Source organism: Canis aureus, chromosome 29, assembly GCF_053574225.1.
Source record: "Canis aureus isolate CA01 chromosome 29, VMU_Caureus_v.1.0, whole genome shotgun sequence".
NCBI classification, from domain to species: domain Eukaryota; kingdom Metazoa; phylum Chordata; class Mammalia; order Carnivora; family Canidae; genus Canis; species Canis aureus.
This window is the reverse complement of record NC_135639.1, coordinates 9,207,048-9,219,327: the sequence shown is the minus strand read 5'-3', so window position 1 is coordinate 9,219,327 and position 12,280 is coordinate 9,207,048. Positions and strand designations below refer to the sequence as shown.

Here is a 12,280-nt window from a genome sequence, read left to right as displayed (position 1 = left end):
TTGACAGTAGTGTTATTCTTTACTAATGGAGGGGATAAGAGAAGAGATTCACAAAATGCTTGCCTTCAGAGAGGGAGGCACAAGCCCCTAAAATGGAACCACAACTTCTATTTAGAATGGCAACATAAAGACTCTTCCACCTTTATTTCATCTTAGATTACTCAAAAACAAGTGAGAACAAGAAATACTCAAATCATCTTTGATGTAACTGGCAGACATCTGTAACCCACAGTGTATACAAGGGGAAGTGCATGGAGGTCTGTAAAATGACTTAGCAGAGTAGCAGAAGAGGCGAGTGAAGAGCTGGCCTGTCTGGGTCCTGCCCCTATCCCAACTCCAGATAGGCTTAGGTTCTGGGTGTTGCCTGGGAATGCAACAGAGAGGAGGGTCTGACAATAAGGACTACATTTAGATGTCTGTGTCAGGGGTAGTCTCTGGTCCCTGCTTCCATAGCTACCTTTCCACCATCGCAGCAAGAAATGGCATGTGTAGTATTGTTAGAAATAGAATCAGGGAGGGGCCCTTAGCCGGCTCCATTGGAGGAGCTTGTGACTCTTGATCTCAGGGTCATGAGTTCGAGTCTGATGAAGGGTATAGAGATTACTTAAGTAAATAAAAAATTTTAAAAAAAGAAATAGAGTCACTGAGGCTCTGTGCATGGGGAGAAGGAGAGGGATGAGGCATGAAACTGAAAATAGGACTAAGTGAAAATCTGCACATTGAACTCACCCTTTTCCTGTGTCCAGTCCCAGAGTACTGGGTAGCCAGGTGTAGTGGGATGAGAGTCGGCCTCCCTGGAGAAGTGCTGGGACAGGAAAGTGCTGTAGCACTTTAAATGCTGACATCTGGGTGTTTCTACTAGAGGAGTTTGCCATTTAGTGATCCAGCAGTTAGCAACTCTGCATATCTTCAGGAGAGCTTCCAATCAGTTTTTTAGTACCTTGTTGTTAAATATGAATATATAGCCCAGGATGACATGACATTTGAGGAGAGAGAACTATCAAATAGGAAATGGGACAAAAGTCAATGCAAAATTCAGAAGAAAAAGCCAAAAAATCTAAAAATAGAACAGAGACAAAGATGAGAAGAGAGAAATATTTGAGAAAATTAGAGGTTCCTTTCAGAAAGTCTACCATCTAGGAGGAGAAGACAGAGAAAGAATGGAGGGAAGAGAGAACTGACAAAGAGGTCATGTGGAAAGAGGCTTGTAACCATGTGGTTCATAATTACATTCGAACTATAAGCTAGGGTGATCCTAGGTTGTGGGATGATACTTGTTTACAGTCAGGCTAATGTTTATGCTTCGACCTTATCTATCTGATACATTCACTCTGGTGGTAAAAATTTGAAATGAAATAAAGAAGTACTCAAGTGAAAGGCAGTAGGAACACAAGCCTCTGGGATGGAGTCACTGTACACTGAAACCCCTGATGTAAAAGTGTGGTACTTACAGGTTTTGTATGGTTTTGTTTTATTCCAGTGTTCTTTCTTTATTTCTCTGTCCCTGCCTCCCTCCCAATGTTGTTAATATGCCACTTCTCAGTAATTTGCTTTACATTTTCCACAATGCTTCCTTACTTGGAAATCTCCAGGTGATGATGAAGATGGTGATCTCTTTTCTGTCCGAAGCACTGTCCTAGTTTCTTTACACTTATCACCTCCACCCCTCAAGGAACAAATGGGTTGCATCCATTTCATTGATGAAGAAAATGGGCTCAGAGGGGATTACACAGGTTTTGCAAGATAACATGCTAGTTAAGTGCATGAGCTGATCAAGTCTGAGTGACCCCAGGCTCTGATCTCCTCCTTCCCATCATATCATTATGCTTCTTTCTGGCATTTATGTATACAGTAATACAGTACATGAATTATTTGGACTGCAAGGTGTGCTAAGAATCTTTTTAAGAGTGTATTTGCCTCTCTTTCCTAAAGTCCTTGTATAAATGTTATTCATTTAAAAATAGATGTATTAGGCATTTACTTTGTGGCAGGTACAATGTAGTACCAAGTGCTTAGATTTTCAGACTCTTCAGATGATCCAGGCAGATGCCCAGAACAGCGTTGAGGGAATAAGCCATTGGGGAGGGAGAGCTCAGCCTCAGGCTCAGTTGGAACAAGATTGTGAAAGGGTACTTTGCCAGTTGTTAGAAATTAAAAATAAAAGCAGTGTGTTGACAAATATCCTACTGTGCTACTCATTTATCTTAATTTATGCATATGGCATTTATAATTTCTCTGGTGTTTTAAATTTCTTTCGTTTACAGACTAGTTATCTTATAGCACTTCCCAAGGTACTATTTGATTTCCTTGCTCAGATCCTCATCTCAATTCAGGGAATCTCTGGTTTAGTGTCTTGGTCCCCGTTTCAGTTTCAAAGTCCTGTGCATTTGAGAAATAACTTTTTTCGTTAAGGATTTCCGTTTCTCCCTTTCCTTAGTCATATTCACCTGAGTGCTAGTATGTCATTTAATATTCTGATGAAGACTTTTGGAAGTTATTTTTATAGTTCAAAAATTGCAACAGTGTAGCTGTTTTGATGCATTAGCTCCTAGAATGATATTTATGTTTTTAAAAGTAAATGCACATAAAGTATAATTAATAACCTTTAATTTAAGTGATGGCTGTGATAGTTTGTAGACAGCTGTATATACTGGCATGCTTTGCTTTATACAAGTAGATAGTCACTAACCAGGTATATATAAATTGCACAAAAAGTTCCAAATGTATTAAGACTTTAGATATAAAGACATAGATATAAAGGACGATGCTGAAAATATCAGGGTGTTGATTTTTGTAATCTTGAGTTGGAGAGATTTTCTAAATATATAAAAGCTCAAGTAATTATGGGAAAAGGAAAGATTGATAGAATATTTGTTTGATTAAAAGATACCATGAACAAATTGAAAAGGCAAATGACAGACTGGGAAAAGAGCTTGAAATAAAACAGAAACGATTAATAAAAAAGCTCTTTCAAGTCAATGCAAAATAAGAGAACAGTCAGAAGAAATATGGGTAAAGAAAATAAGGCTCACAAAACAAATTCTAATGGCCAAGAACATATAAAACTAACTTGTCTCAATAATCAAATTCACATTTAAACAAGATACGATTATTCACCAATTAAGTAGTCAGAGATTGCTGTATCTGTTGGAGTCCAGTCAGGAAAACACTCTGCCCGAGGTATTTCAGACCCTGGAGTATTTGTTACAGGGAGTTGGTTATCCGATTGTCAGAAGGCTGAAAGAGCACAGGAATCCTCAAGAAACCCAGAAATCGGAAACTGTAGAAAGCTGCCATCACCCACATGGCTGGAGAGATGAAAGGGGGAAGAGGTAGTATGACCAGAACCTAGGACTTTGGGGCCAGGATGGAGCTAGTGCAGGGTGTCCAAGGGGACAAGCCTGGAGCAGTAGCTAGAGTGTGCTGCCACTTAGGGAGGGAGAGCGGGCGGGCACCAGTAGCAGGAGCCTACGAGAAAGTGTCCTCTCCTTAACTCCCTCACACCTTCTAATTTCCCATCAGTACCTTCCATTAGCTGAACATGGCTTGGGCTGGCAGGAGGTCCTAGGAAATACTGTTTGCAGATCCCAGCTCTAAAATCACAGAGTCTGGGGCAGAAGATAAGGTCTGTTACTAGCATAAGTGTGAATGACCAGGACTGGTGTGGGGCACTGAACAAAAGCAGGCCTTTGGATACACTGTTGTTAGGAATGTAAATGGGTTCAACCTTTTGGAAAGATAAGTTGCCAAAATCTATAAAAATTTTAAAGGTGAATTCTCTTTGACCCAGCATGCCTGTGTTAAGAAATGTATCCTATCCTACTGGTAGCCCAAGTACAGAGAGATATAAGTACATGATGCTTCATTGGTATATTTTATATAATTTCTAAAATTGGAAATAATCTAAATGTCCATCATTAGGGGATTGGCTAAATGTATTGTGATATTTCCATTTAATGAAAAACATGGCCGTTAAAAATAAGAGATTTACCTGTTATTGAATGATAAAAGCATTATTACATATGATCTTGTCAAATCCAAGACAGTCAGTATTGAACCAGCATGGTTTTTCAGAAAGTAGCTGCGAACATAAATTTAGATGTAACAAATGCAAAATTTCATGTATTGTGATTTATTTTTTTCTCTCAACAGTTATGAATGCAGGGATGAGGAAATATTTCCTACAGGCTAATGATCAGCAGGATCTAGTAGAATGGGTAAATGTGTTGAACAAAGCTATAAAAATTACAGTAAGTATTTATTTTTTCTTTTTAAATTTTTAATGTCTGAAAATAATCTTTACGTTTTGAAAATATACCTGCTGAGTGTCTCCAGTGTACCAACAGTTTGCATATTCAAAGTTTGTTTAAAATGCAGGTGTTTATAACGTGAATACATTTTCTTGTACAAGGTAACTATCAGCCCTTAACACCAGCCCATAAATGCCTTTTAACCCTTATGCACCTAATAAGATATGTATTAGTATATATTATAATCACTGCATAATGTTTCTAGGGGAAAATGCATGTCGAGGATGTTTTTTTCTTCCTGAGTAGGATAAGGGGCTTCCTGCCAGCGACCCAGCTACTAGGCGTCGGCCTTCCTGTCTTCCAGGCCATGGCCTGGATTGCTGTTAGATAGGGTAGAGTTTGAAGAGAGGAGCAGGAAATGGAGGTGAGGCCATGGAAGTGAGGCACAGGGATAGGGAGTGGTTCTGAAGAGCTGTGGTGGCCCGAAGGTCCTGCCCACATGGCCCCTGGGCCCCCTCTTCCTCCTTGAGTTCAGAGCTTGCTGTCCTTGCATGCCTTTTCTGTGCTCCAGCTTCCTGCTTGCAACCTGCCTTTCTTCTTTTGGTTTTCTGATGAACAGGACTGTATATTGATTATTTGCAGTGTACCAGGCCTTGCCCTGAAGGTTTTACTGAAATTATCTAGAAAAGTGAGTTTAGAAGGATTGAGTAACTTTTCCTGGTTTCATAGCTGGTAAACTGTGGAACTGTGAGCCAAACCCAGTCTCTTTGACTCCAGGGGCTGACCCTGAAGCCCAGTGCCTTGCCACTTCCTGAAAAAAGAGCCCTTTCCTAGTGTTTTGTTCCTAAAGCAAAAACCAGACTTTTTGGAGAGAGTTTTAACTAATGATGAGAGGCAAGCAAATAGGTTCTATATCCTGGTCCTAGCTCTCCTTGCTTTTTTCCTTCTCACACACTTGCAGAGAAACACATAGACCCCTGTAGGGAGAGGGTATAGAAGGGAGTTCCTATGTGAGGTTTGTGTAAATTGAAGTGTTTTTACTAACATGCAGTTATTTACTGACCCTAAACGACTTAACTCTGGAAAGACATATGCTCTGAAAGTCAGCACATGTTAGTTACTTGATAGTTTCCATCTAAAGTGAATGATTCCATATTTATATCACAACACAATAAAGAGTTAATATAACTAAAGCTGTTCTCAGAGTCGAGTCGGAGTTTTGTCTTGCACCAGCACAGCTTGTTACCACATGACAGAAAACACCCACGCACTGCATCTGATCTGTACATGAAGCACAAGTTATTTTAGGTTTGTGCAGTTTCAGGAAAGCAATTTTTTGAACAACTGATTCAGAAGTACATATTCTTAAAAGGTCTTAACTAATTGTTTTTAATTCAGTATATATATATATTTTTTAATGTGAATTTTTCTTTAGAAAGAGTATCTAGTAACTTTGCCGAATTAATTCATTTATTACAATTTGTAATAATAAGCAGCACTAGTTTTTTAGTGCTTTAAGAGAAAAAGTAGTGAATAGTATCAGGCTTTTCGTCATTTTGGGGGTTCTTGAATTGCTGTATCTAATTTATTAATGGTGTGAAACCATCTTATACAGATGACACTGTTAAGCTCATTTAAATGCAAGAGAAACTGAGGTTGGGTAATGTTCCTGCTTTTGTGCTTTTACAACTTTATTTTACATGTTGAAATTTTTATAGTTTTTAAGCTGAATCAGTTGATATTCATGCTTTTATAACTCATGTTTTAATGATTCATGTTTAGAAGATACGAATACATAACAGATAAAGAAATCCTTAGCTAGTCAACCGAGTGAATATTGTGATGTTAAAGTGAATATAGAAGTGATAGTATTTGTTAAAAATCAAAACTAAACATTTAACTTAGAGGATAGCAGTGAGAGCATTTCCCATGTTTATGTAAGGTACATGTAGTTTTTTTCTCTAAAGAGTCTTGCCAGGGAGTGCCTGGGTGGCTCAGTCCATTGAGTGTCTAACTCCTGGTTTCAGCTCAGGTCATGATCTCAGGGTCTTAGGATGGAGCCCTCCATCACGCTCAGCGGGGAATCTGCTTGAGATTCTCTCCCTCTGTCCCTCCCTCTCTCACACTCTCTCTTTCTCAAATAGATAATCTTTATTTAAAGAGTCTTGCCATTTTTAATGTCATATGCATAAATACACATGTAAATGTATTAGGGTGTGGAATCTCTAATTTGTCATACTTTCCTATTGAAATTGCGAATGATTTACATGTACATTTCTTTGGAAAATTGAAGTTTACATTTTAGTATATGTCTAATTTACATTTCTATGGAATCACTACAAATGACATTTTGGTCAATTATGTAATGGTCTGCTGAGTACAATCTGATATATAAACTTAAACCTTTAAAAATTCATAATTAGGTTTTTGCAGTATGTGGTTTCAGAACAGGGGTGCTTAGAGGGTAGTGGTAAGGGAATGATGATTATTTAACTACTTCCTGATTATAGTACCTTGTCATCTTAATGGGCTGTCCTCTGACACCATAGCCTGTGGCTTTCCTAACTTTCCTAATTTCTATGTTGATGTTTATTGGTGGCTGCCATTTAAAAAATTTTCTCCCTTATTTGAAAAGTGAGTCAGTAGTGGAGGAACCAACCCTGAAGGGAGTGTCAGTGACTAGAGTTGGGAAAATAAAATTTTAAACTATACCTTCAACTAACTATTCATTTATAGTAGTAACAGTATAAATATGGTGATCTCTGGTCCCTTATTGATTGAGGAACATCTAAGATGTATATGGTGTATTCTTAAACAGAAACCCACTATTTTTAAAAATAGTGTCTTTTCCTCACCACAAATTTTAATTTAAAAATTAATATTAGATTTTAATTAAAAATCAGTGTTTTTGAAATTGTGGCCAAAGTGCCACATTTTTTTTTTTTTTTTAATTGGCAGCTGGGCACAAGTAGAATCAGTTGAATATAGGACTTTGGTCCTAACAAAATGTCAAATCTGCCACAGGTGCAAGGCCTTCTACTTTATAGTTGTGTTTTTCAGCTGGCAGGTCATGGGTAGAGCCCTCAGAAGGTCATGGGTACTCAGTAGTTTGTGTTTGAACGTTTTAGGTTTCAGTCTGAAGCCCTGTTGTAGCCCTGTCATTTTTCTCTGTTTTGTTCATCTCTTCATTCTCTATCTTTTCTCTTTCTACTATAAGAATCACAAGCAAACGCCTCCTAAAAATACATGCAGATTTGTCACAGAAAGCGGCTACAGTACAGACAGAAAGCAAGAGAGGGGGAAAGTCAGGGGCAATGAAAGCAAGCACGTCTAGTGTCTTTTGACACTTGCTGTCTGCGTGGCCAATCATTTTTCTGATTCTTATTCAATAGTTGGCTGCGTTTTGTTTTGTTTTGTTTTTAGTACTAAAAATATGCTTATTTTAATGGCTAAATTTAGACTAATATTCAGAATTTTTATGAGTATTATATTCATGGGTATTTTGCTTATATTTTTCTTGTTTGGAGGGAATATTTATAGTTTAGATTTTTTTAAATTGATATGAAATGTTAGTGTCAGATGTACAACATATTGATTAAAAAATTCTATACATTACTCAATGCTCACCACACAATTTAAATACTTTTTATTGTAAAGTACAATTCTAAGTTAATTATTGAGCTCCAGCATTGAAATTAGGCCATACTTACTAACATTTTATTATCAGGACAAATTAGAAGCAGTAGGCTTAACAGCATAGAGAAAGATTTTTAATATACCGTCATTTCTGGAAGAAAAATCAGTGTAAGCTTCAATATATTTTTAGGCTGGCATTAAAAGTTTTTCTTAGGAAATGCCTATATATTTGAGTTGACTAAACTCTCAACTTCTTAAAAGAACTAACTTCATACGGGTCACCTCTTAGCACATTTCAGCTAACACGGGTGAGATGTGAGCTAAACTCTCGGGTTTAAAATTCTCCTAATGCTCTCCCTCTTGGCTGCATTTTCTCTGTCATAATGGAAATACATGATGCTATTCATTCACAACATCATGGGCTTCCTTAGATTGTTTCTGGGTGTGTTGTGTCCTTTGTAGCCCCTTTACTCTTATGTCATTAGGCAAATCTTGCCAAGTAAAATTGTAGCCATTATCTGTTGCCTTTAAAAAGCTCTAAAATGGGGGCGCCTGGGTGATTCAATCTGTGAAGCTTCAGCCTTCGGCTCAGGTCTTGATTCTAGAGTTCTGGGATTGAGTCCCACATTGGGCTCCCAGCTCCATGGGAGCCTGCTTCTCCCTCTGTCTCTTTCCCTCTCTCTCTGTGTGTGCCTCTCATGAATAAATGAACAAACAAGCAAATCTAAAAAAAAAAATCTCTAAAATGTGCAGCCTCTTAGAAGAATTCTGGAGGCATTCTTTTGGCAGGGTTTGTTTCTCTTTCCATTTCCCTCACTTTTGTCTCTGCCAGTGACCTGCCTCATAGTGTAAATTCGGCTTGGCACCTGGGGAGAAAGCCTTGTGGGGAGGCATCTCCAGGGGAGAGAGGCAAGGAAGAGAGAGGAGTTGAGGAAGTCACCCAAGAGAGACGTTGTGTATATCCATAGATTATATTTATGTGGATTAGGATCGACTACAGTCCAGCTTAGACATACATTGACATGTTTGCCCAATATTTTGTAAAGCCTTGTCTGCAGATAACATTGTCCACCTGCTTTTCCCCAGACCTGGTGGAAGAGCACAAGCCTGGCAGCAGTGTTTCTCAGAATAATTTGTTAAGCACCTACCTCAGAAGCTTCTAGTGTTCCTGCTTGACTGACTTAGAATTTTGGGTATGCAGCCTGGGAATCTGAAGGTTTTTTTTTTTTTTTTAAGATTTTATTTATTTATTCATAGAGACAGACAGAGAGAGAGAGAGAGAGGCAGAGACACAGGCAGAGGGAGAAGCAGGCTCCATGCAACAAGCCCGGTGTGGGACTCGATCCCGGGTCTCCAGGATCACCCCGCCGGGCTGCAGGCGGCGCTAAACCGCTACGCCACCGGGGCTGCCCGGAATCTGAAGGTTTTAATCATGTTCCTGGCTTGATACTTCATGAATGTTAAAGCTTGAGAAACCACACTGCTTTGGATTCATATTAATAAATGGTTTGGATATTTGACTGCCATGTGAACAGTGACCCTAGAACTGTGCCAGTGCCCTGTTAACAGGGATTTTAATTGTATGGCAGGCAGGTTATTTAATTTTTAATGTTTTTACATCACGACCACGGTGCTTATTGGACGTAGTTGTCATAATGCTTCTGAAACACTGCAAGATCCTCAAATGCCCTTTAGATCGGTGGAGAGAGATTAACTATTATGCTCAACATCGCATCAGTGCTGAGCATATTTTATTACATTTTATTTCATAGCCAAAAAAACCCCCCACAAAACTGTAATTCAAAGACAGATGACATGCTATAGTCTATTGATAGAAGTACTGCTTAGCCAAGTACCTTGTTTCCGGCTTAGGCCACATAAGAAAAGCTAAAATGTATGTCAGACATTAGTGATGCCTTTGACACTTTGATTCCACTTTAGTGAGGTACTTGTGAGTGATTTATCATGGATACATGTATTGGAATTTCTTTTAAAAATCTTCAATAAGCTTTAAATTATTTTGAACATTTGGTTTCTGGTTTATGTTATGTATCTTAGTCTTTTATTCCTGCTGATTTTGGATTCATCCACTGAGTCAGTCTATCAACGTTTATTGAATACTTACTATGTTTTCACTAGTAGACTCTGTTCTGACGCCAGTAATGATGGATTTGCCATGATCCCTGTCCCTGGGGGTGCTGTAGAATCCTGGGCAGGAATGGAGGACAGGAAGAGATTAAGTCACAGAGCTGTAATACAATGTCAGGCTCTCTAATAAATAGGGGGTATGGTATAGTGGTTGAGTGTATAGGAGAGTTACACAAACTTGAATAGAACATACTATAGCCAGGATCTAAACCTACGTTTCTTCATGTCTCTGAGCCTCTGTTTTCTCACTGCTAGAGTGGAGATATGGGTCCTACACATAGGATTGATGAGAGGATTAAGTGGGAGAATGTATGAAATAGTACCCGCCCAAGTAAACACTCAGTAAATGGTAGCTGTATTGTAAAGTATTACTGAGACAGAAACATTAGTGTGAGAACTTAAAGGGGTATGGCATACATTATACAGAATTTTTATGTATGTCAGTTATTTATAAGTGGATGATGAGTTGGATATTCTGTGTTAAAAGAGGGTCTCCTAGATAATGCTTGTGGCAAAATGATTCATTTACGTATTATCTTAGGTACCAAAGCAGTCAGACTCACAGCCTCATTCTGATAACCTAAGTCGCCAGAGTGAATGTGGGAAGAAGCAAGTGTCTTATAGAACGGACATTGTTGGGGGCGTGCCCATCATTACCCCAACTCAGGTAATTCATTAGTTATTCTGCTCTATGATGGCTTACTTACTGTGTAGTGATTTTTCTGTTAAAAAATAGAACATTACTGAGTTAATATCATAGTTAATCAATTTTAAAAACTTTGTTTCTTATTTCAAACATATGTGTTTATTATGAAGCATTTGGAAATCACAGATAACACTTAGCACTTTTCATGTTTTCTCTGAGCCTTTCTTCTTTATACTTTTGCCCTTGGAAATGGAGAAACTTTGTAAACAGTTTTTTTGACTTACATCTCAAGCATTTTCCAAGTCATTAAAAACTATTCTACATCATTTTAAATGACTGTAGTCATTCTGCCACTGTGAATTTACCATAGCTTATAAATCCTTTGTTGTTGGACAGAGTTCCTTTTCCTTCTATAAATAGTATGAGTAGGAAAAACCCACTTTTCCTTCCCTACAACTCCCACATTCACATGCTACTGACATCAGAGGTGTGAGTTTTCCCCTACACCAAGCAGTTCTGCAACCCTGGCTGTGTGTCCTACAGTTTAAGTCAATTCTGACAGTCGGCCTGGATCCCACAGGTAAAGGGTCAGTCCCCTAAAACTGCCCTCCCATCCCTTCTGATGTTAGTTGAAAGTCTAGGTTGTTTACCTGTGCTTCTGACGGAAGGGCTGTGATTGGAGACAGGACGTGACCTTGTCCCCAGATTTGATTAATTTGCTAGAGTGGCTCTCAGAACAGAAGAAAACATATATTTACTGTTTACTGGTTTATTATAAAAGGATATGATAAAGGATGCACATGAACATCTGGATGAAAGAGATGGGAAGGGTGTGAAGCTTTTGTCCCCTTTCTGGGACTCTCTTAAGTGTTCACCAACCCAGAAGCCCTCTGAACCCTGTACTTTTGAGATTTTTATAGAGGCTTCATCATATAGGCATGATCAACTCTGTTTCTAGCCCCTTTTTCTCTGGAGAATGGCAGGTGGGGCAGAAAGTCCCAAGCTTCTAGTCCTAGCTTGGTCTTCCTGGTGACCACTCCCCATCCAGCAGCCCACCCAGAATCACTGCATTGGAACAAGAGATGCACCCAGTGCTTATCACTTAGGAATTTACAAGGGTTTTAGGTGCTATGTGCCTGGAACCAAGGGCAGAGACCAGTAAGTATATATTTTTAATTATCCATAAATCCTATGATGAACATTCTTGTAGCAAAGCTTTAGAGACATGGAGAATAGTTTTTTTAAAGAATAAAGTTCTAGAATAAAATTGCTGAATCAAAGAGTTTGCAAATATGTGTAATTTTTTTAAACCTGTTTTTCTACAACCTGACCTAGATGAGCCACACAGATAACTGGAATTTTGACTTCGTTCTATCACAAAAGTACTGATATATACTAAGTCATATCTTATTTGAATATTATGAAAAATATATAGTCATAAAAAATTTTGAATGAAATTAAAACTTTTAGATGAGCTTAAATTTCTTGTGTTGCTATTGAGTGAATGAGTTTGTAATGCAAATTGAATTACCAGTGTTGAGAAACTGGGGATCCTGAGGTGATGGATTGCTGTCACTAGCCTTGGGCACTTTCCTTATCT

The 12,280-nt window shown here is 38.4% G+C and overlaps 1 protein-coding gene across 10 annotated transcripts in view; it reads left to right on the top strand.

Annotated features, from left to right (window-relative positions):
* PLEKHA1 (pleckstrin homology domain containing A1) overlaps positions 1 to 12,280 on the top strand; it is a 56,160-nt gene that overhangs the window by 25,692 nt on the left and 18,188 nt on the right. For 7 of the 10 annotated variants that reach the window (XM_077877344.1, XM_077877342.1, XM_077877340.1 and 4 more), the window contains exons 5-6: positions 4,153 to 4,250; positions 10,576 to 10,701. In XM_077877344.1, the coding sequence (XP_077733470.1) occupies positions 4,153 to 4,250; positions 10,576 to 10,701 (224 nt within the window). The remainder of the gene's footprint in view (positions 1 to 4,152; positions 4,251 to 10,575; positions 10,702 to 12,280) is intronic. The other 3 variants (XM_077877347.1, XM_077877350.1, XM_077877348.1) reach the window with 1 other exon arrangement.